This window comes from Paroedura picta, chromosome 1 (assembly GCF_049243985.1).
Source record: "Paroedura picta isolate Pp20150507F chromosome 1, Ppicta_v3.0, whole genome shotgun sequence".
In the NCBI taxonomy this organism is placed as follows: Eukaryota; Metazoa; Chordata; class Lepidosauria; order Squamata; family Gekkonidae; genus Paroedura; species Paroedura picta.
In genome coordinates, this window is record NC_135369.1 from 21,450,867 (window position 1) to 21,474,765 (window position 23,899).

General features: G+C 46.7%; 1 protein-coding gene across 3 annotated transcripts in view; it reads left to right on the forward strand.

Annotated features, from left to right (window-relative positions):
* The window catches only part of NECTIN4 (nectin cell adhesion molecule 4), a 139,491-nt gene that overhangs the window by 97,620 nt on the left and 17,972 nt on the right, over positions 1-23,899 (forward strand). For all 3 annotated transcript variants that reach the window (XM_077326141.1, XM_077326150.1, XM_077326161.1), the window contains 3 exons: positions 2,795-3,148; positions 6,000-6,290; positions 13,717-13,837. In XM_077326141.1, the coding sequence (XP_077182256.1) occupies positions 2,795-3,148; positions 6,000-6,290; positions 13,717-13,837 (766 nt within the window). The remainder of the gene's footprint in view (positions 1-2,794; positions 3,149-5,999; positions 6,291-13,716; positions 13,838-23,899) is intronic.

Below are 23,899 nucleotides of genomic sequence, written 5' to 3' on the forward strand. Positions count from 1 at the left end.
CATGTGCTTTCCACAGCATAAAATATCTCACAGCCTTTAGGCACCTCCAGAAAATCATGTGAACAAAAAGTGCAGCTTTGCATTGTTTAAGGGTTTTGCTAATTCCCAGTTGGGAAACTCCTGGAGATTTGGGGGTGGAGCCCTCAGAGATCTCAGCTGGGAGACACGAGAGTCCACACTCCCAAGCAGCTATTTTCTCCAGGCAAACTGATTTTTGTAGTATGGAGGTGAGCTGTAATTCTGCAGGAATTACAGGGCCGATGCTGCACTTCCTTTGTTTTTTACGTTGTGGATCCTGCTGAATTCAGATCGATTTGAACTCAGGTCTTCCTCTATCCCCCCCCCCATTGAAACAGAAAGTGTTCTGCACTTGATTGGGAAAGCTCAGAGCGGGGAGGGGTGCCAATTGCCACAGGAGTCTCCTTTCTTGACCGCGAGAGGGGGGGAGGATTGGAGACAGCAGAGGAGAGGGAAATAACAAGAGGCAAATCTCTGCTGAGAGAAGTTAGGGCTTCTGGAGCGCAGTCACTTTAAAGGAAACCTTGCAACCGGGAACCAGAAAGTCTTTTAATTGACACTCTGGCCAATCATGGAAGATTGCTTTGCTCCAAGGCATGGAGCTGTGAATTAATTTGCAAAAAGGAGACATCTGCACATTTACTCATGGCAGTTTTTGAAATATTGAGGCTTATATCCACTCCAGGATATCATGGGGTAAAGGCAGGGTCACCATGACTCAATCATACATGTTGCAGAGGGAAAATTTAAAGCACCCAAAATCAAAACAGAAATCGAATTCAGTATAGACTGCAGCAATTTAGTCAATCTGGGAGTGGGTAAAAAGCCCCGTGCAGACTACACCCAGGTCGTACTTGGAAGCCAACATCCCTGCACAGTTTACAAAACTGAACCAGTGTTGGGAACTTCCTTAATTTTGTAGGGGGGCACAGTGCTGCTTTCTACTATGCTCCCCCACAAAATTAGACCTCAACAATGGCTTTTTGGATACCTTTAAGAGAGGTCTGGTCACCTGATGGAGGGCAGTTATGTTTTCCTTGCATATCCTCAACCCAAATGGTAAATACATTCATAGCTTTAATATCACAGGCAATTGCCGAGTACTTATTTAGATCATTTCCCCCCCCCCCCCTTTCAGCTTACCCTCACAACAACAACAACTCTGTGAGGTAGGGAAAGCTGACTGGCTTAAGGTCACTGAGTGAGTTTCCAAGGCATTATGGGGATTGGGAAACTGTTGTTGTTGTTGTTATGTGCGAAGTCGTGTCCGACCCATCGCGACCCCATGGACAATGATCCTCCAGGCCTTCCTGTCCTCTACCATTCCCCGGAGTCCATTTAAGTTTTCACCTACTGCTTCAGTGACTCCATCCAGCCACCTCATTCTCTGTCGTCCCCTTCTTCTTTTGCCCTCGATTGCTCCCAGCATTAGGCTCTTCTCCAGGGAGTCCTTCCTTCTCATGAGGTGGCCAAAGTATTTGAGTTTCATCTTCAGGATCTGGCCTTCTAAAGAGCAGTCAGGGCTGATCTCCTCTAGGACTGACTGGTTTGTTCGCCTTGCAGTCCAAGGGACTCGCAAGAGTCTTCTCCAGCACCAGAGTTCAAAAGCCTCAATTCTTTGACGCTCGGCCTTCCTTATGGTCCAACTTTCGCAGCCATACATTGCAACTGGGAAGACCATAGCCTTGACTAGACGCACTTTTGTTGGCAGGGTGATGTCTCTGCTTTTAAGGATGCTGTCTAGATTTGCCATAGCTTTCCTCCCCAGGAGCAAGCATCTTTTAATTTCTTTGCTGCAGTCCCCATCTGCAGTGATCTTGGAGCCCAGGAAAATAAAATCTGTCACTATCTCCATTTCTTCCCCATCTATTTTCCAGGAATTGTGAGGGCCGGATACCATGATTTTTGTTTTCTTGATGTTGAGTTTCAAGCCAACTTTTGCACTCTCCTCCTTCACCCGCATCAACAGGCTCTTTAGTTCCTCTTCACTTTCTACCATTAGAGTACTACTACTAAAACCAAAAATGGGAAAATAAACTCAACCCAAACAAACTGAATTAAGATCTAAAAGTTTCAGGAAGCATAAACATTCAGGCCAAATAAAACTGTTATTCAATTTAAAAATCAACAAATATCAACAAATATACAAGATACATATATTTATTTCACAACAATTACAAAGATATATTGGCCCTTGAAATAGCCTCAGTTATTGCTGATAATATTCAATGATATCTATGTTAACTACTACAACATGGATGTGGTATTTCAAAGGTAATAAGAGTGTCCCACAGTGCACAACAGCATGTGAAGTCATCCCTGAGGAAATCATAATTGTTGGTTTTACAAAGAAGTCTTTAGCTCTTGGAGACACCAGAGTTTGTGGGATTAGTTAGGGTTGCCAGCTCTGGGTTGGGGAATATCTGGAGATATGCAAGTTAGAACTTGGGTTGGGTGGGGCTTAGGAAGAAGAAGGACGTCCTCTGGGTGTAATGCTATTGGGTCCAGCCCCCCCCCCCCCAAAACAGCCATGTTCTCCAGGGGAACCGATCTTGGTTGTCTGGAAATCAATTGTAATAGCAGGAGATCTCCAAGCGCCAACTGCACGCTGGCAACCCTATACTGGAGATCAATTCCCATTTGCAGAGAACTCTAGGCCCCATCTGGCCATTGGCAACCCTCACCTCACTGTCCAAGACTTCACTCTTGGGCTTCCCTGTACATGCCCAGGGACAGCCACTTCATGTGTTTTTGCCCTCTTCTTCTCTCTCCGCAGGTTCGCCAGCAAGGATGCTGGAGCTCCGGCATAGCGTTACTGCCGTGCTTGGCAAAGATGTCGTGCTACCTTGCTCCTACCAGGCCACGGAGAGTGACATGGTGTTCCAGGTGACGTGGCTGAAGCGTGGAGACAACGGGCAGAGCGTGGAGCTAGCCGTCCTGCATTCGGAGCATGGGGAGCACATCCAGGATGCCTACACAGGACGGGTGTCTCGACAGTCACAAGGGTCCCTGAAGAACGGCTCCATTGTGCTGAGGAATGCGGTGCAGGCTGATGAGGGGAACTACGAGTGCCACCTCATCACCTTCCCACGGGGAAACTTTAAGTCCTACCTCACTCTCAAGGTCCTAGGTAAGGACACGCAGGAAGCCCTCAGAGTGGGGTCGTCACCCCATTCCCCAAGAACCCAGCCCCTCATTTGGATCAGGCCCATAGCATACAGGGAGGAGGGGGTTGAGTTTGTACCCTTGGGCTGTTTACCTGAATCCAAATGAGCTACTTTTCCCCTTAGTGGGCAGGTCATGTACTGATGGGCTACTCATACTGCCCCACAATAGAGCAAAAAGCACCAGTTTGGGCTGGTGAATGAAGGAGGAGGAGGAAGAGGAGGAGGAATTGGTTCTTATATGCCGCTTTTCTCTACCTGAAGGAGGCTCAAAGCGGCTTACAGTTGCCTTCCTATTCCTCTCCCCACAACAGATACCCTGTGGGGTGGGTGAGGCTGAGAGAGCCCTGATATTACTGCTCGGTCAGAACAGTTTTATCAGTGCCGTGTCGAGCTCAAGATCACCCAGCTGGTTGCATGTGGGGGGAGTGCAGAATCGAACCTGGCTCGCCAGATTAGAAGTCCACACTCCTAACCACTACACCAAACTGGCTCTCCAAACTGAATGGTGCACAGGGGAGAAAAAGAGCGACTTTTTTGTACCCCACTTTTTACTGCCCAGAGGAGTCTCAAAGCGGCTTACATCCCTCCACACATCTCCACACAACGGACAGCAGGTGAGGTAGGCGGGGCTGAGAGTGCTCTAAGAGAACTGTGACTGGCCCATGGTCATCCAGCTGGCTGCCTGTGCGGAAGGAGTGGGGACTCTAACCCGGCTCTCCAGATTAGAGGCTGCTGCTCTTAACCACTCCCCCAAGGTGAAGCTGCTTCTCCTCCCACACACCATGAAGGGTATGAAACAGCAGGGGTAAGAAATTTGAAATCAACCCCTACACACACATGCAAACACACACACGCACGCATGCACACAGAGGTGGGCTGTATTTGACTTTGATGAGTCAGCAGTTTGGCAGGCCTTTCCCATTAACAGGAGTGGGGCAAGGATAATTTCATTCATCCCCAGCATCCATTCCAGCCAGGGTTGCCTAATCTCATTGTGTGAGAAATCTATAACTGCATTCATCGACAATTTTTTTCCCTAACAAGCAGAAGTTTCCCCATGGTTTACATTCTGACCTGCAGCAGTTTTTCTCTGAACGTCCTCCCTTTTCCATTCGTTCTTAAACCTCTGAGAAAGCACAGAGGGAAACACGGAAAGACAACAAATGATAAACATGAGGAAGCTCAAAGAAAAACTTCTGTAGTCTCACTGTGTTCTCCTCATGAGGGAGGACGGTCAGAGGGCAGCTGTGGACACCCAGAGCTGTTGGTTGCTAGCTGAGACAGTCCTTCCCTCATGCAAAGCTGGCTTGGACAAGACAGGAGGACTGTCATCTTGCCTCACGCATGACAAGCCTCACCTTGCCTGGAGCTCTGATTGAGGGCAGGCCCCAGGCCATCCTCCCACCAGGACTTTCCCAATGGCCTTAGTGGCCAATCTGCCCCTCCAGACAGCTCAGTGAAATGACCATTTGTGAGCAGATTGGTCAGTCTAGCAGCCTTAGTAGGGAGAAAGCAAGTCCTTCCCCATTTCCCTCTTGCTAATCATGCCTGCTGGAGGATTGGGAAAGAGGTATCTGCTGATTCACATGTTACATGAATCACACGTGTAGTAAGACTTCTGTGGCACACATGGGCCTGATGAGATCATGACTGTGGGGTACATGCAACAGGTATTTCGGCCTGTTCCCCACTGAACCTGGAACAGCCCCACGGAACCACTGCTTTCTCCATTGGGGAAACTTACATGTAGCCATCAGGCGAACCAGTACAGAGTAGTGGTTAGAGCATGGTGTCCCAACCATGGTACCACGGTATCGTACAGCACCACAAAGGCCCCTCAGTGGTACTGCAGCATGGTTGTTTTTTTTTCAAAATGGCGGCTTGGGAGAGCTCTCTCCCCCTGTGCTTGTCAGTTCTGGCTCTGAATGAAGAAGAAAGAAAAAGGTTTTAAATTTTTTAAAATTCTACCCTTGTTTGGGCAGGTTGACCCATCCCATCCCCAAAGTGGCCACTGATGGTCCCGGAGGGGGTGGGAAAGAGCGGGACCCCAACCAGCTTGGTATAGTGGTTAGGAGTGTGGACTTCTAATCTGATGAGCCGGGTTTGATTCCCCGCTCCCCCACATGCAGCCAGCTGGGTGACCTTGGGCTCGCCACAGCACTGATAAAGCTGTTCTGACCAAGCAGTGATATCAGCACTCTCTCAGCCTCACCCACCTCACAGGGTGTCTGTTGTGGGGAGAGGAAAGGGAAGGCGAATGTAAGCCGCTTTGAGACTCCTTCGGGTAGAGAAAAGTGGCATAGAAAAACCAACTCTTTTTCTTTTTCTTCTAAACTTTTGCCAGCTGAGGCTCCTCTCACTTCTGGAAGCGTGGCAAGGAGGTGAGGCCAGCTGACATCACTTCCTGGTACCTTAAAGCCTGAAACATATTTCACCATTATGTCCATAGTCAAAAGGTTGCAAAAGCTGGATTAGAGTGTCAGACTAGGACCTGGGACCCCCCAGGTTTGAATTCCTGCTCTGCCATGAAATAAGGTTTCCATCTTCAGATTCCTGGAGATTGGGGGAGGGGTAGAACCTGGGGAGGGCTATAATGCCACTAGAGACCAAACCCCACCCTACTCAAGCTCCGCACCCCATATTTCCAGGTATTTCCCAACCCAGAGCTGGCATATGTGATCCAAAGTCCACCTAGTAAAGTGTGATTCTTTCCATCTCTCTCTTCCCCTCACCTTCACTCCTGAACTCCCCAGCCCCTTGTATCACTTGTGTCCCCTTTGTGGATCACCACATCTTGTCTACTTCCTCCTGCAGTGCCCCCGCTGCCAACTCTAAACCCCGGGCCCCCTTTGGAGGAAGGGCAAGGTCGCACTCTAGCTGCCTCATGCACCGCGGAAGGGAACCCGATGCCCAACGTGACCTGGGAGACGGAAGTGACCGGCGAGAATGAAAGTCGCCACTCCTGGCATCCCCAATCAGCGTCTGTCACCATTGAGTTCTACGTGGTCCCTGGGCGGAATATGCACGGCAAGCTGCTCACCTGTGTCGTCTCCCACCCGGGAATGCAGCATCAGAAAAGGATCACGCATAGACTCAACGTGTCATGTAGGTACCCTGCCCACCACTGTTTTCCTCTGTGACCTTTTGCCGTCAGGTTTCTCAGCCTGCTCAGCTGCTGCTCAACTGTTATGTCTGGGCCACTTGGTCCCTTCTTATTTCACCAGATTCTCAGAACTCTTCTCGTTGGTTATTGCTGCACTGGATTTGGGCTCTGAGGGTGGAGTGGGGGATTCCGACTCAGCCCTGGCATGGAGTGCTCGGCTGGTGCGGTACAACTGTCCTGGGAGCAATGCATAAGTTGGACAAACCTGATGGAAAGAGGCTTGTACCTTTATGGGAGGGACCATGACTTGGGCTAGGATGTAGTTGCCTGATATCATCCTCACGGCATTCTCTGTTTTCCGTTCATTCCTTGTGCTGAATCAGACCCTTGGTCCAGCAAAGCCAGTTGTGTCTCTTCTCCATCTGGCAGAAGCTCTCTAGGGTCTCAGACAGAGGTCTTTTACATCACCTGCTACCAGATCTGTGAAACTGGAGAAACTGAATTTGGTACCTTCTGCATTTCAAGCAGATGCAGAACTACTGAGCCCCAGCCCGTCAGAGGCATTTCTCTGCCCTTCAGAGGCATTTCTACTGGCAAAGTAGCATCCGTGTGGGCGTTTTGTGTGCTCTTATGTTCCTCAAGTGCCTTTTTATCTATATTTTCCTCTGCTGAATCACTAAAAGGCTTTGTGTTTTAAAAAAATCACTGCTAAAGTGATATGGTTATTATCAATTAAAAAAAATGGGGGGGGGGACTCAGCAGGGGGCATGACAACTGCAAGGGCTTTGTGGATGGACAGGGGTGTAGGGCTTGTTCTGAGTCTTGAGGAACCCTGGGCACAGAAGATCCAGGAGCCACCTCCTTCTCGGCCCACCCACTCACTTCTGCACCCCTATGTTTGCATCCTTCCCACACCCAAGCCCTCCCAGGTCCCATGCCCACATCTTTGCTTTCTTCTGGCTGGGGGTGGGGGTAGTGCATGTGCAGCCAGCAAGACTGTCTTCCTATCCCAGAACTGACAAATAATCTTATTTCTGTGACAGTACTTGCGAAGAAAGGTATGATGACACCTTTTGGAGAAAAATACTATATTAGCCAGAGGAGACAATTAACTGCAACTGGCAAAGTTATCAGGATTTATATGCTCTTGAGACCTGCATGCAGAAAGCAAACTTTACCAAACATTGTGATCACAATAATTGTTTTTGGATATGGCACAGATGGTTGGGACAGAGACAATTATGCAATTAGCCAACTTGAAAGCCAGAAATTTAACTAAAGGCATGCAGATGAGCCCATGTGCTGTTGAAGGAAAATGAATGCATTGCATTCAAGTGAAGGTGAAGATACCTAGCTTTAACAAAAGGCATGAGAGAAGCCAGATGCAGCAACCTCTAGAGATGATATACAATGATGTTTATAGACCAATGAAAACTCAACCCCCTAGTAGAAATAAATGTGTGCTGACTTTTATTGATGACTTTTCAAGATATACTGTGATCTACCTAATCAAAGAGAAAAGTCGTGCTAGAAAAATGTAAAGCATATGTGGCAATGGTAAGTAACAGATTTCAGAGAACACTACTAGCAATTCACAGTGATAAAGGAGGAGAATATGTAGTACATGAAATGAATTATTTGGCCGAACAAAGAATAGAGCTTCGGTATATAGTCCCATACACCAGTGGTCCCCAACCTGCGGTCCGAAGCCCGGTGCCGGGCCACGAAGGTCAGGGCGCCAGGCCGCAGTTCCCTCTCCCCCCCCCCCCGGCCCCAGAAGCTTCTTACTGTGGGGGGGGGGAGAGGGAATCAGGGCCGCGCCGCGCAGGCCAAGATGGATCTTAAAGCAGACCAAAGCATCTTTATAGGGATGTAAAGGATACAGGATTCTCAACCCTGGAACAGTCAAGATCTGCAATGTGGTCCACATTGATTAAAGAATAAATAAGAAATATGGTGAAAGTAGACATCAGTGAATCTATACCAACAGAGTAAAATGAGGCACAGCAAAGAGAAACTGGACATCTGAGCACTATGGTCAGCACATATGATGCACCTATAGAGCCATGTGTGTGAGATGCTCAAGCAGATCACCATGAATACTTTCATATCTAGCAAAGGCAGAAGCTATACTTAAGCCTTCTACATGGGAATACATGGCAAAAAAATAAAACAAAACAAAAACCTGCAGAAGAATCAGAAACAAGGAGAAAAGCCACTTCTAATTTCAGTAAGAATGCTCTTGAGCAGGGGTAGTCAAACTGCGGCCCTCCAGATGTCCATGGACTATAATTCCCAGGAGACCCTGCCAGCTTTCAGAATTGTAGTCCATGGACATCTGGAGGGCCGCAGTTTGACTACCCCTGCTCCTGAGCATAGCAGCAGCAAGGAAGATGCATGCGGAGCATCTGGACATAAAGACTGCCTTTCTACATGGAGAAATAGATGTTTACATAGACCAGCCCCCGGGATATGAACAATCTAAAGACAAGCAACTCATGTGTAAACTGCAAAAGAGCATATATGGACTGAAACAGGCTGCAAGATGTTGGAAAATGATTGAAACTTCATCAAATGTGAATCAAGGAAGGATTTGAGCAAGGCAAGACAGAACGATGCCTATACTCACAAGACAGAGACAACAAATGGACTTACATTCTTACTTATGTGGATGACCTCTTGAAGAAAAAGGAGGACTGTGATAAATTGTTCAACATCTGAATCTAGGAGTAGAAGAGGAAAAAAATTTGGAAACATCAAATACTATCTTGGAATACGAGTAGCATGAGAGGAAGTTGGGAGCTATCTTCTAAATCAGAAGCAGAAAATCCTAGAATTTCTGGGTCATAGGAATATGAAAGAAACTAAACCAGCAAGCACTTCTATGGAAACAAACTACCTGAACCAGTCTGACAACAAGCAATACAGAGAACCAGATGAAGGACTGCTGTACATATCACAGCAACTCTGGGCATGTTACACAGAAAGAAAGAAATGCCAAGCAAAAGGGACTGGAAAACAGTCAAAAGACTTGCAAAGTACCTGTATGGCACTGCATATCTGAAACTAAAATTACCAATAAATGACAATCCCAGACTAGTGGGATATGTGGATGCAGACTGGGCAAGAGATACTACTGACAGAAAGTCAACTAGTGGACATTTATTCTTCTATGACAGTGGAGCAGTCAGCTGGAACAGCAGGAACCGAGAAACTGTAGCTTGAGTAAGTATCTGCAGCAAAGGCATGCAGACAACTGAAATTGATACTGCAACAAATGCAAGACTTTGACCCATTATGCACGGGGGGAATAACGCACATTCGGGGTGGAATGGCGGCGACGAAAATCACCGATAATGCACGGTGCCGGCTGCAACTGATCGCCACGTGCATAATCGGTTACTCTGGGTTTTGCCGCCGTCTGCCCCGTCCCATGCATAACCGGTGTGCTTCGCGTCTTCCCCCTCCGCGTTTTCCATGTGACCCGAAATCGCCATTTCGGCGGCCGTGCATAATGGGCCTTTGAGGCAGAGGAACCCAAACCAGTGCAACTCTTTGAAGACAACCCAGGGTGCATAAAAACTTGCACAGTTGCACAGATCAACTCAAGAGCTCATAGATGCGAAGCAGAAGAAATCTGCAAGAAAAATGTTTTGTTAAGTTGGAATACTGTCCTGCCAATGAAATGATTGCAAACGCACTTATCAAGCCAATTTCTGGAGAAAAGTTTGAAAGTTTCTGTAAGAAGATGAATATTGTGGACTTTGTACACTTGAGAAAGGGGTGTTGGAAAAAGTAACGAAGACCCTGCACAGGTCAGCAAAAAGACAATCAGATGGGATAGTGAGGACAGCTCCTTCTTTCCCACTAAGTGTCATTCCATGTCTGTCACCAAATTGCTATTCTCAGAAATGCCACTCTCTTGTTTTACACTCTATCTTAGTTTGAGACATAGTTAGGAACCTCTCTGTGTCTCTCCTCTTTCCTATCAAGTATATTAATTCCTAAATAAACCTTTATCTACTCTTTAATCAGGTTGTGCACTGTTGCTGTGTTAATTACTCTGCCAGCAATATTATGTTGAGTAGGTGGGAAGCAAGCAGACAATCAAGTAGTCTGAACCCCAAAGCAACATCAGTCTAACTTTGGTATCTCCTAGGAGTTGATTCTGCGAGCCAGAAACCTGGGAAGGGCTTTGGCTCAGCGGTAGAGCACCCACTTTGCATACAGAAGATCACAAGTTCAGTCCCTGGCACCCCTTGTAAAAAAGATCCCAGGCACCAGGTTGGGAAAGATTTGTTCTCTGGCACAGAGCCCAAAGAACTGCTGCCAATTGAAAGGTTTGATAATACTGAGCTAGAGGGACAAAGATCTGACTCAGCACAGTGCAGGCGCTTATAATATTGGTCAAGAGTTGTGGCTCAGAACTGGTTTTGCAGGTAGTAAGTCCCATTTCAAGGACAGAACAGATGTGATGTTTTCTGCATGAAACAGGCAGTATCCTTATTTTTTAAATCTTGCAATCAAGACAGTTTTATGCCCCCAAAGATTCCTGAATCTAAATCACCACCTCCATGCTCAAACCTTTGTCTCTTTGCACCTGGAAGCAGGTGACTTGTCTGCCATTTTTCTCTCTGCTGTATCTGTGGGTTCACAGCACTATCTATCATAAAGACAGCTGCAATATTGGCCATCTAGTTGGCTTGCTAGTGTCTCTGTGGACCAAACCAAAAGTGAAAGAGGTGATCGGAGGGGGGGGGCACTTGGCGAGCAAAGAAAGGCAGCTGATTTGGGCTTGGCTAGAAACCTCCCACCCATTATCTGTTTCAATCTCCCCAGTTAAGAGTTACCACCTGGGAAATTCCTGAAGCTTTGGATGTGGAGACTGGGGAGGGTGGGGCTTAGGGAGGGTAAGGACCTTAGCAAAGTGTAATGCCATAGAGCAGGCTTTCTCAACCAGGGTTTCTTTACGGCTCTGGAAGGATTTCCGGAATGGGTGGATGTTAATTAATTCTAACATATTTTTTAAATTTGTTAAACATTTACTGGTGAGATGACCTTATATGGTCATGTAGACCTGTGCCCCCCCCTCCCAAAATGGCCAATGAGGCCCTGGGTGGGTGTGTACGCAACTATGCTTCCCAACCATATTCTGGACATTTGCCCCACTTCTGGGGTTTCTTGAAGCCTGAAGAATGTTTCAGGGATATTTCAACCATACAAAAAGTTGAGAACAGCTGCCATAGAGTCTACCTTCCAAAGTGTCCTTTTTCCTCCAGAGGAAATTGTCATCTGGAGATAATTCCAGGGGATCTCCAGGCCCCACCCGGAGGCTGGCAACCATACCCCCAGCAGATAAGCAAAAGGTCAGAACATGCAGGCAAGTGGATTAAATTTGGAAGCTGGGGGGAGAATCTAAAACTTGGCAGTTGTGAGAGAAAAAGACAGAGACTGATTCCACACGAGGAATTTGGCCCTGTACAGCCTCTCATTGTTTATGGGTTTTAAAGCTGCTTCCACATGACATCAGCAGCAACCTGTGACTGTACAGGAAGTGGCACAAATTTTTTGCTTCGTGATGAGGGAAATTGCCAAATCCTGACTTGCTGTTTCTTGTGCTGCAATCCGGGATGCTAAGTGGGGCAAGCCTGTCTGGAGGTAGAAACACATGACAGTCTCAGTAGCATTTTACCCGCCTTTGCACCCGCCTTCCACTCTCCATTTCTGGACCAAAACCTTTAAAAAAAAACGGTGTGGTCCACATTGTTGCAGGAACATTTTGGGATTGGGCAGCTAAAACACATTCCTGTTTGTGTTTTCTGGTGGTAGGGTATGATCAGGGAAATGGGGGGGGGGCATGTGATGAAGCAGCCCTCTCCCTATCAGCTTGGGGTCCATTCTCTGTGTTCTAAATCATTATCATGAACACACAATCATCGAGGTCCAATTGCCACGGCCAGCCTAACACAAATCTACCCGAAGATAAAGAGAGACCATTATACAAAGAATCCCAACAAGGGATCTAAGGAAATGTCTTATTTATTCTTTATTTATTCTTAGATTTATATCCTGTCCCTCCTTATGGTTATTTTTGTGGCACCGCGGAAGTGTAAATTTTTTTTTAATGTTTCAGTGTTGTGACTTTTCCCCATAGCAATGTGAAAGTGTTTTTTTTTATTATTATTATTATTTCGGGGCTTCGGGGGGGGGAGTTTGAGTCCCCAAAACAACTGCTGTGAAGGGATTGGTGGCTTGCATTGACTTGACAACCTGAGGGGAGGGGGGAAAAGTTTGGATTGTCTACACTTTCAGATTCTCTGCAGCCTCATTGGGAGGCTAAAAGCTGCAACGGGGTGGCAGGAAAACACAGGAGATGTTTTCCTGTCAGGAAGCGTGCAATCGTGGGTTTCCAAACACGCATTTGCAAGCAGGAGGCGGTGTGTGTTTTACGCCTCCATGCGGAATCGGTCAGACTGCTTTCCTACTTCCAGGGATAATGAGTGAAAAAAGGCTATAGTCTGATGGACACAACACTGAACGGGCAAAACTATGCATCCCAATTTTTAATGTGTTGCAGTTCTCCCATCCCGATGTCACATGTCAGCTGTAAGGGAACCTGTTTCCCAAGCGCACTGCGATGTGTGCCAGGGAAACGAGTTCCCTCATAGCTGTCGTGTTGCTGTGCGAGTCAAGTCAGGTCAGGGAAACCCAGTCTTGATGACAGGTTAAAAACTATAAGAGTTTGGCCTTTCCCAATACCTGTAAGTGTACACCTGGAAAATGCCCTGTCTGGTTATGCCCCTCAGTTCCTGGAATCTGCACTTAAAATGATTTCAGGTAAGAAGGGTGGGAGCAAAAAGATTTTTTGGTTGCCCACTTAGAGTAGACAATACCAAGTTAATTGGACCAGTGGTCTAACGAAGGGGTTCTCAACGCTTTTGGGTCTTTAGGCACATTTGGAATCCTGACACAACGTGGTGGGTGCAGCCACGAAATGGCTGCTGCAAAATGGCTGTCTCTGAAGATAGGAGCCATGCAGTTCACCTTCAATCACACAGTGAAGAACATTGTGTTGTGGTGGGAACTGCTGACAAAGCGATACTGCACAGCCAATCAAATCTCCAGTGGCCAATCAGAAGCCTTACTGGGCAAAAGCCCCACATGGCCCTGCCCACTTTCTAAAAACACTATTCAGGAGCCAGGGCCCTGGTCTAATTTACTGCTAAGCAACTTAATCTATGACAGGAGAAATTCAAGAATAAGGAGCCTTATTATCTAAGGCGGCAGTAGATGACCCTGAAGGTTCCTTCCAACTCTATGATTCTACATTGGTGTGGCATTTGCAGTCGGAGCCTGAAATGGTGTCTCCCTTCCCCTTGTCCCCCCCACACACACATATACACACTTATTCTTCTCTTTTCTTCACAGATCTGTTAGATGCTTCAGTCCTGGGTCATGATACAGAGAAGAATTGGGTGGCAGGAATGGAGGGGGCCTTCCTGAAATGCCTTGGGGATGGGAACCCACCACCTACATACAACTGGACAAGGTGAGTGTTTATTTTTTTTGCATGGCAATGCAGTCTTTGAGGCCTCTTTTTAAAGGTAAGGGTAAAGGTATCCCCTGTGCAAGCACCGAGTCATGTCTGACCCTTGGGGTGACGCCCTCTAGCGTTTTCATGGCAGACTCAATATGGGGTGGTTTGCCAGTGCCTTCCCCAGTCATTACCGTTTACCCCCAAGCAAGCTGGGTACTCATTTTACCCACCTCGGAAGGATGGAAGGCTGAGTCAACCTTGAGCCGGCTGCTGGGATTGAACTCAGGCTGCATGTCTGCTGCCTTACCACTCTGCGCCACAAGAGGCCTCTTTTTAAGCCTGGGCCTAAACTTGGTTCACTTATTACATCACATACTCTTCAGCCAACCAGTCTTTCTGATCATTGCACCTAATAAGTTACTGCCTGGTTTGCTTCTGTCCTTGGTTTACGGCAGCCTTCCTCAACTTTATTACCATCAAGAAACCCCAGAAGTGGAGCAATCATGCAGAATATGGTTAAGAAGCATAGCGTGCCCACCTGGGGACCCTCCCCTTCCCACCCACCTCCAGGCCCATCGCTGGCCATTTGGGCGGGGGGATCGACATGACTATATATGGGCATATCACCTTGATAAGTTGAACAAATTTTAAAAAATATATTGAAAATTAATTAACTCCCACCCATTCAGGAAAGCCTTCCAGGGCTGTCAAGAAACCCCAGAGTTTCACAAAACCCTGGTTGAGAAAGCCTGCCTTAGGCAGATGGTTTATAACATTTCCATAAGCTGAATAGTTGTCAGTATTCTCTCCAGAATCTTGAGTTAAATGTCCAGTTAAAGGATGGGAGCTCCTAATGTCTAATGCACGCAGATGAAATATGCACGCTTTTACAAAAAACTCACAAGATTTTTCTCCATCTTTCCTCCTAAAACCTCAGGGCAGCATATATGCCTCACCTATTTCATCCTTATAACTACTGCAGGCTCAGTAGTGAGAGGAAACTGTCCCAAGGGTACCGATGGAGCTTTGGGGCTGAATAGGGTCTAAGTACTATATTCGTCCAATCAATTAGTGTAGTGGTTAGGAATGCATATTTCTAATCTGGCGAGCCGGGTTTGATTCCCTGCTCCTCCACATGCAGCCAGCTGGGTGACCTTGGGCTCACCTCAGCACTGATAAAGCTGTTCTGATCGAGCAGTGATATCAGGGCTCTCTCAGGCTCACCTCCCTCACAGGGTGTCTATTGTAGGGAGAGGAAAGGGAAGGCGAATGTAAGCCGCTTTGAGACTCCTTCGGGTAGAGAAAGCAGCATATAATAACCAACTCTCCTTCTTCCTAAGAAAAGATGCTGTATCTTTTCCCATTAAAACAATCCTTTCTGCTTTACAAGGCTATTAACTTTGTTGGGGAACTGGTTTCAAAGAGTGGGACCAATTGGAAGCTTAAGGGTTAAACTTCCCCTTTCCCTGCACAGTTGGAGGCAAATTGAGGTTCCACAAACATGCAATTTGTAATTTATGGACTGAATTAGTTTGTTTTGAAATATCGATTCTAAAAAATGGAGGAGAGAAACAACAGAGCCCTTCAGCCCTTTAGAGCCTGAAACATCATCAGCAAATGCGCGTACAGCTCTCAGTATAGAAGAAGAAAGTGTAAACAGTGGAATCCAGGGGCAATGAAATCCTAGTGGTGCAATCTTTGATATTTCTATTATACAGGACTGGCAAAGTAACCATTTGCAAGAGCCCTAAGTGGTAATTACACTCTCTTCCTAAACAGAAATTGCAGTCGCCAGGATAATCCATTAGATTAAAAAAAGAAAACAACTATAGGCCAATAATACTTTTATTTGCTTCCCATTCCCACCCAGCAGTGAGAATTTCTAAGGGCAGTGCATCCTGGGCTTGGCATTTCCACCATTACTACCAGTATGTTGGTCTGGGGGATTAATGTTACCTTCCTTACTGTGGCCTCAACCCTTACCTGGATGGTCCAGGCTAGCGTGATCTTGTTAGATCTCTGAAGCTAAGCAGGGTCATCCCTAGTTAGCAATGGGATGAGAGACCACCAAGGAAATCCACAGTTGCTATGCAGAGGCCGTTGAATGTCTCTTGCCTTGAAAGCCCTGGCAGGGTCGCCATGAGTCAGCTGTCACGTGAAAGCACTTTCCACCATCAGTGTGACCTTCAGAGGAGTCCGGAGTGGAGTAGGCAGTTGTAGAGACAGGGGTTTGGATCTAACAGGCCAGTTTGATCAACAAAGCATAAAAGATCGCCAATCTCCAGGAGAAGCCTGGAGCTCTCTCACAAATATGTCTGCAAGCAGTGCTCAATCTCCCCCCCCCCCCCGAGAAAATGGGTGCTTTGGAGGGTGGACTCTTGCAGCTGTATACCCCACTGAGGGCCTTCCCCCAAGTCCTGCTTTCCCCAGGTCCCACCTCCAAGTCTCCAGGAATTTCCCAACCAGGAGTTGGCAACCTTAGAGCATGACTTCCTTGCCACCTCCTCCTCCTCCTCCTCTCTCTCTCTCTCTCTCTCTCTCTCTCTCTCATTGTCTGATGAAGAGTGCTTGCACTCGAAAGCTCATGCCCTGAATAAATCTTTGTTGGTCTTCAAGTTGCTACTGGACTCTGATCTTAACGTCTCTCTCCCTCTGCAGCCACAAATAGTCCCCTGGATCAACTGTTCAGGGGGCATTTGAAGCTGCGGAGTGAGATGAGCAGAGGTCCCTCCCTGCTCTCACAAGCAGTCCCTAAGCCATGTGACAGGCTCACAGTTTGCAAATTCATGACTGCGCCATTGGCATCTGCAGCAGCACAAAATTCTCCTGGAACAGCCTTGCTCCCCAGACATTGTCTTGGAGACAGCTGTCATCTCCCCCCGTATGATGTCCCACAAATGGTTGACAAGTTTTCTCTAAGTGCTGCTCTTCCTTTCTTCCACATGCCTCAGGCACCTGCCATTCTTCAGGGTTTCTTCTCTGCCTTCCTTCCTTCCTCAAGACGGGTGCAGCTACCTGCCGCCATGGCAGTGTCCGACCCGCCAGGCCGTTCCCAGTCAGCCATGCACTTGATCTGGGTCAGCGTTTGCGGGGAAGAGAGCTCCCGTGGAACCCATTCAACGAGAAGGAGGTTTATCTTCCTCCACCACCAATTCATCATCACCCAGCAATTCCTGGCTGTCTCTCAAGCCCTTTTTGTGCTCCGAGGGACTGGCTGGGACTTGCTGTGGGTTTCGGGGAAGCAGCCTGGGGCGAAACATGCACCTCGTAGCCTTTCTCGACTTTTGTGGTGAGCGAGAAAAAACAGCCGGCTCAGCAGGGCTGAGGGGACTGGATGGATGAAGCTTTGCGTAGATCTGGAAAGGGGGGGGGGCAGGGGACCGAATCAGACTCTCCGAAGTCTGTCTGCCCTTTCAGAGTCAAGAGGATAAGATACAGAAAACAAGAAAACAAGAAACCTGCGTCTCTTGTCTGCGTTTGGCTGGCCTGCCCAGAATGTCGCGCTTCTTGTCAGAATAATGTGCAGATTTAAATTTGTTGTTTTTATTCTGATCATTATCCCCCATATCCATTTAAAAACAACATGGTGTCTGCATGCTTTATGTCAAAAAAAATTTTAAGCAGTTTCGTATCACAGGGAATAGCAGTCTGTTTCAAGGTTAAAAAAAAACAAACACTCTGTACATGCGTGCCAGGCTCCTGTGGTGACTGGAGATCTCCTGGGATTAAACTGATCTTCAGGGGACAGAGATCAGGTCCCCTAGAGGAAAATGGCTGCTTTGGAAGGTGGACCCCTTAGCATTATACATGACTTGAAACCTATGACTTCCTGGTCCTTGACTGCATATCTAGTATTATACATCCTCCATAATCTATCTAGGATTATAGGTCATTGAAGCCCCTCCCCTCCCCAAACCCTGCCCTCCTCAGGCTCCACCCCCAAAATCTTGAGGTATTTCCCAGCATAGCGTTGGCAACCCTCATATGCACAGAAGCACACTGTCTGTCATGCCAGAAGGATTAAAGAAATAGAAACTCCAGCTTCCTCCCACACTATGCCAGTTATTCGGGCAGAAGGCCAAGCCCACTGAATCAACAAACTTATTATAACAGAAAGTGTCGTGTCTGCATGTAAAGGGGATTTCTGATTCATAGGATACCACTCAGAGCCAAGAAGGGCTGAATCCTGCAACGTGCAAAGTTGGTTGTGCAACTGTGCCTTACTCTTCTTATCTGTTCCACTCTATATTTCTGGTAAGGGCTTGGAGGAGTGTGTCTCATGGCTTAAGTGCCACTAAGTGCTCGACACCCACTCAGGGCAGTTGTCCCGCCCCTGAGTGCCTCCTCCTCTGACCGGCTTGCCTGTCCGTCCAGCAGCCAGCCAATTGCCTTCCGTCCCTCACCCCTGACCACGCCCTCCTCCTTCCACTTCCCTCTGAGGCTTGGAGGCTGCAGATCCTTGCTGCATAAGAGCTGCCCCTGTCGGAGAGTTCCCTAACAGCTGCCTGCTGCCTTTCCAGGTTCTGTGGGATGGGGGAGGCCATCCACAGAGTTCTTCCACCTCACCCTCCTATCTAGCACCTGTTATATTCCTGAATGCAATGGGTTGGACCCCTAGTTTTACAAAGTAAAACAGGATTCCAGGTACCCACTGCATCCTATAACTCCCGTAACTTGTCCTGGCCCATTCATACAGATTTCATGTGTAGGCAGCTGAGCCTTTAATAGAGTACAGGACATCCCATTGAAGCTCTATTACAGGGACAAGATATTTTTCCCCCCTTGAGGTGGTTGGAGACCTAAAAGAATGAGGTCACAGGGAGGAATGGTGGGAGGAACGGATTGTGCCAATTCAGGCTGCAGGTATATGTATTGCAGCTTAAATGTTCTTTTTACATTAGGATCTGCATGGAAATAGAAATCATTAGGGAGAAAGGTCCAACTCTCTGCTTACCCTTCCAGTTTTCTGTTTACAGGGCATTCATAACTAGACTAGCCATTTGCCTACCTGTGGCAATTAAACCCTTATCTTCAGCCTTGATCTCCCACTCTCAAGAAATTAAAGAGCAGGAGAAAAAATGGCCTTCAAAGAGATACTCTAGGAATTTCCCTATATCTCTTTGGTCCTTACCACAGAGGTTGGAGAAATTCCTAGAGTGACATCACACTGCTTTCAAAATCTCCTGGCATTTGCTGAGGCAATGCTGACAACGTTATTCCTAAAGCAGGGGAGTCTTCTGATAGGTAATTCTACTTCACTTGCAGTCTTAAGAAGGGCAGATTGTTCTGTCGCCTCATAGCTCTGTCATTACCACCTGAAAGCCACAGTAGGTCTGATCAAGACGATGAGCATTAGAGGAGTCCTGCCAGTGATCCACCATGTTGTATCATGCAGCAGGCCACCAGTTACCATGGAGAGCTTCAAAAAGGGAGGGTGAAACCTTCCTGCTGCTGGGACTGATTCCGCAGTTATGATTTCCCAGCATGTTTTCACTGCATTGGATTCTAAATGTAGACTCCAAATTTGCACCTGGCAATCTTCATGTTTTTTGCATTTTTGTCAGGAGAGTGGGCAGTCTCACCTCCCATCATGCCTCCTCCTCTTTTTTTTTTTTTTTACATTAGGATCTCCATGGAAATAGAAATCAGCACAGTAGGATGCACTTGGTCTGAGCATGCATTTGCACCATAATGCAAGGTCATTTCCAATCAGGAGTTATGAGCCCTAAGGATTACTTAAAAGTGGGCGTGTACTATCGCTCACCTGATTAGACCCTTGAGGCTTATCTTGAGATGGAGAAGGAAATAAGGGAGGTAACTAAAGCAGATAATGTGATGTTACTGGGAGACTTCAACTACCCTCACATTGACTGGGTAAATGTGTGCTTGAATCATGCTGCAGAAATGAGATTCCTAGACACCATAAATGATTGTGCATTGGAAAAGTTGGTCACAGAGCCAACCAGAGTGGTATGGATCTTGGACTTGCTTCTTAAGACTTCATGAGATTGTTACACGAACTGGGAACAGGGACCACAATGCTATTAAGTTCTACATCCGGGGGAATGAGAGGAATAGAAAAAGGAAGCTGAAGGGAAAACACAGAAGTGTCAAATCCCTAAAGTTAATTAAAATGACAGTAATGGAAGGCCAAAGAGAGTGCATTCCACAGATCAGGAAAAGCACTGCCAAGTCTAAAAGAAGGACTGCACAGTTCACAATGAAAGTCAAAGAAGCTATAAAAAGTAAAGAGGCTTCTTTTAAAAATTGGAAGTTCTGCCTCAGTGAATTGACAAGGAGGGCCCACAGGGTCTAGCAAAAGGAAAGTAAATCAATAACTAGACAGGCAAAAAGAGGTTTTGAGGAACAGGTTGTAAAAGACTAACAATAAACATTTTAAAATGTATATCGGGAGCAGGTAACCAATCAGAGAAGGAGTGGGGCCTTTGGATGACAAAGGATTAAAGGGATTGTTAAAAGAAGATGGGGAGATGGCAGAGAAGCTCAATGATGTTTTTGCTTCTGTATTCACTATAGAAAGGGTGGGGCATGTATCCATGCTACAGTGCCTTTTTTCTGAAGAAATGAGCCAAACTGACCAGAGATGAAATTCTAGACCTACTGAGGTACTTAAAAAGTGAAGTCTCGAAGGGACACACCTGAGAGTTATTAAAGGAACTCAGATGCAAAATTGTTGATATACTAACTAATATATTCAAATGAGTAACCGTGTTGGTCTGAAGTAGCACAATAAAATCAGAGTCCAGTAGCACCTTTAAGACCAACAAAAATTTAATCAAGGCGTGAGCTTTTGAGTGCAAGCACCCTTCGTCAGACTATGATCTTCTTACATGACAGGGAATATATAGCAAAAATCAGTTCTGTTACATCTGTGTCACAACCAGATACAGCCAAGGATAATCCTTTGTCAAAACAGCCAATGAATCCCCTAGAATTCAGTGTACTTTACAAAGAGAAACCAAAATGTTGCTGGTAGAGAGATCAAAGGCTATCACCTCTCCATATGTTGCTTGCTCCATACAACTGAGAGACATTCCTCCCAGGGAATTGCTGGTCAGTTCCCAAGGACAGGGAGTCAAACTCAAAATTCCATTACCATATAACTACATATAACTAATATATGTAAGCAATCACTAAATTCCAGCAGAATACTGGAGATTAGCAAATGTGACACCAGGTGTTTTTTTTTAAGGGATCCAGAGAGGAACAAGAAAATTACAGGCTGATCAGCAAATTAGTATGAAATGTAATCAAGAATTGTTAAACACATTGAGGGACAAAGCCCGCTAAGGGAAAATTAGCATGGCTTCTGCAAAGGGGAGGTCCTGCCCTCAATTAATCTTTTGGAGTTTGGTGGGAAAGTGAACAAGCATGTAGACAATGGTCCTAATCCCAATCAAAGATGCAGACGTGCACAATTTACCCTTTTCAAAGGGGCAGAGTGTAGGGTTACCAACTTCAAGATGGCAGCCTGGAGTTCTCCTGGGCTGAATCTGCCCAGCACTTTTATTGCACTTCTAGGTCGATTCAGTCCCTGCCATATAGACAGAATACGATTTCCGTTTGGATTTGGATGATTAAAATTTTCCCTCTGCAACAAGCATGATTGATCCGGAGTGACCCTACCTTTTGCCCGCAATATCCCAGAGTGGATATAACCCTTGATATTTGAAAAATCGGCATGAGAAAGCGTGCAGTACTCTGCTTTTTCCCAAACTAACTTGCTGCCGAACCTCCAACGCCCTGATTGGCTTCCTGGTTGCAAAACTTTCCTCCCAAGATTTATTTTTTCTCTTTGTGACTGTGCTCCAGAATCAGCAGAGATTTGCCTCGTCTGAGAGGCTGCTGCTGCTGGCTCGCTGGCTGCTCGGCTCCCCCCCCCCCCCGTTAGAGAAAGAGCCTCGTGCTGCACTAGGCTTCTCCACCGGCAGTCAAAAGAGGAGAAATAAAACATACCAGCTGGACTTCTTATGCCCTCCCCCCTCTCAGCTCCCCAAATCAAGTGCAGAACACTTTCTGTTTCAAGTTGGGGGGGGAAGTAATGAAGAAGACTGGGTTCAAATTGATCTGATTGACAATGGAATAAACAAAGTAAGTGCAGATTCAGCCCTGGAGTGTCCAGACTATACAGATCAGTTCCTGTGGAAGAAATGGCAGCTTCAGGGGAAGAAGTCTACAGCATCCCATCTTCACTGAGCTGCTCCTCCCCCAAACCTGATCCCCCTGTCCCTTAAATCTTCGGGAATTTCCCAGGCTAAAGTTGAGAACCTTAGCAGACTTCTGGGATTCCCATTGAATCTGATTAGGCCCCTTTTTCTGCTGAATTGGGTGTGTCCTCTGAGATTTCTGCAGGGTTTGCCCACACAGTCTAAGGTATATCTGCAACTACAAGAGTTAGAAATCGACAATTAGAAAAACACCTCTGGGTTCAGGTTTTCCATGCTCTGTGCCACACACTGTGCTTTTGTGTGACCGAGTGGCTTTGAGCCAGAGAAATGCCCTTGATTACAGCCTTTCAATACCCGCTTCTGGCATTTGAAAGGAAAATGGGCTGTTCTTATGCATATGGGAAGAAGAGGAAATGCCTGCCAGTAACTTAGCAGCCACATGAATAAACAGAAGACTGGTAGAAATGGGTCTTCCCTAGTCATGGATACGGCTGATTGCAGAAGTCAGCCCCACCTCCATTACATAATGAGATGTCCAGTTGAAGAGGACATATTGAGAGGAGGGCCTCAGTAGTAAAACATGTTTTGCATGGGGAAGGCCCTAGGCTAAGTTTCCACCACTTCTAGTTAAAAGTTTTCACCTACAAGGGGAAAGACCTTTCTCTGCGACCCTGACACACTGCTGAAAGTCAGAAGAGATGGTATTGAGCTAGGTGGACTTTGATAGAATCATAGAGTTGGAAGGGGCCATACAGGCCATCTAGTCCAACCTCCTGCTCTACGCAGGATCAGCCTTAAGCATCCTAAAGTATCCAAGAAAAGTGTGTATCCAACCTTTGCTTGAAGACTGCCAGATAGGGCACCCTTCAATAGAAAACAGTTTATTGTGTGTTATGTATGTAGTCACAGACTTAATAATGTGTACAGTCATAAGGGTCATAATGTAGTTTTTCTGTCATGGCTTTCATATCTCTCTCAAAGAACTCTGGGAAATGTAGTTCTGCCACCTGCATTAAGGGTCTTATAACCATTTTCCTCAGGAAGTTTATTATCCCGAGCAGCTTCTTTTGTTAAGCCAAAGGTTACTATGAAACTTGATAACAAGCACATAATGCAGTCGCTGCATGATGAAGCTAACTCCATTTGACTTCCTGACATCAAAAGTGAGCCAAAGATGGTTGTGTGAATTTCCTCTGGGGGCACGTGGGGAGGGGAGGTGGGGGATCCGCACAGCTGGATGACAAAGTTTTGCCGTAGAACAGAGTTTGAAGCAGTGCCTTTATTGGTCTTGGATCCTTTCCAGCCCACCGCCTGCTCTCGCCTGAAGTGCAAACCAAGCAAAACTGGCAACGGGTTAGTGACAGGTTAGTGTGCAGATAGGCCCCTTAAAGATGGGCTGAATTTTCAAGCTCAGGTACAGCCAGGCCTGAAATGAGCAGAGGGGTTGTGATCCAGTGGCGGAAGACATGCTTTGCACATTGAGAGCTGCAGAACACTGAATATGAATCTAGGGAGACCTGGGTTAAACACCCACCGGCTGTGAAACTCAGTGGGTGGCCTTGGGCAAGCTACTTTCTCTTGGCCTAACTGACTTGACAGGGCTGTTGTGAAGATAAAAAGGGAGGGGACCTGCTTGTACCTTATATGCTACATTGAGCTCCTTGAAGGGAGAAGGCATTAAAAATATAATCATTCAGAACATTCCAGTGTAATTTTCTGGCACAGCCTTCCTCAGCTTTTGTACCTGGTGAGAAACCGCTAAAACATTCTTCAGGCTTTGAGAACTGGTGCAATGGTGCGGAAGTGGCAGAACCATGCAGAATATGGTTGGGAAGCATAGTTGTGTACATGTCCACCTGGGGGTTTTCCCCTTCCCGCCCCCTCC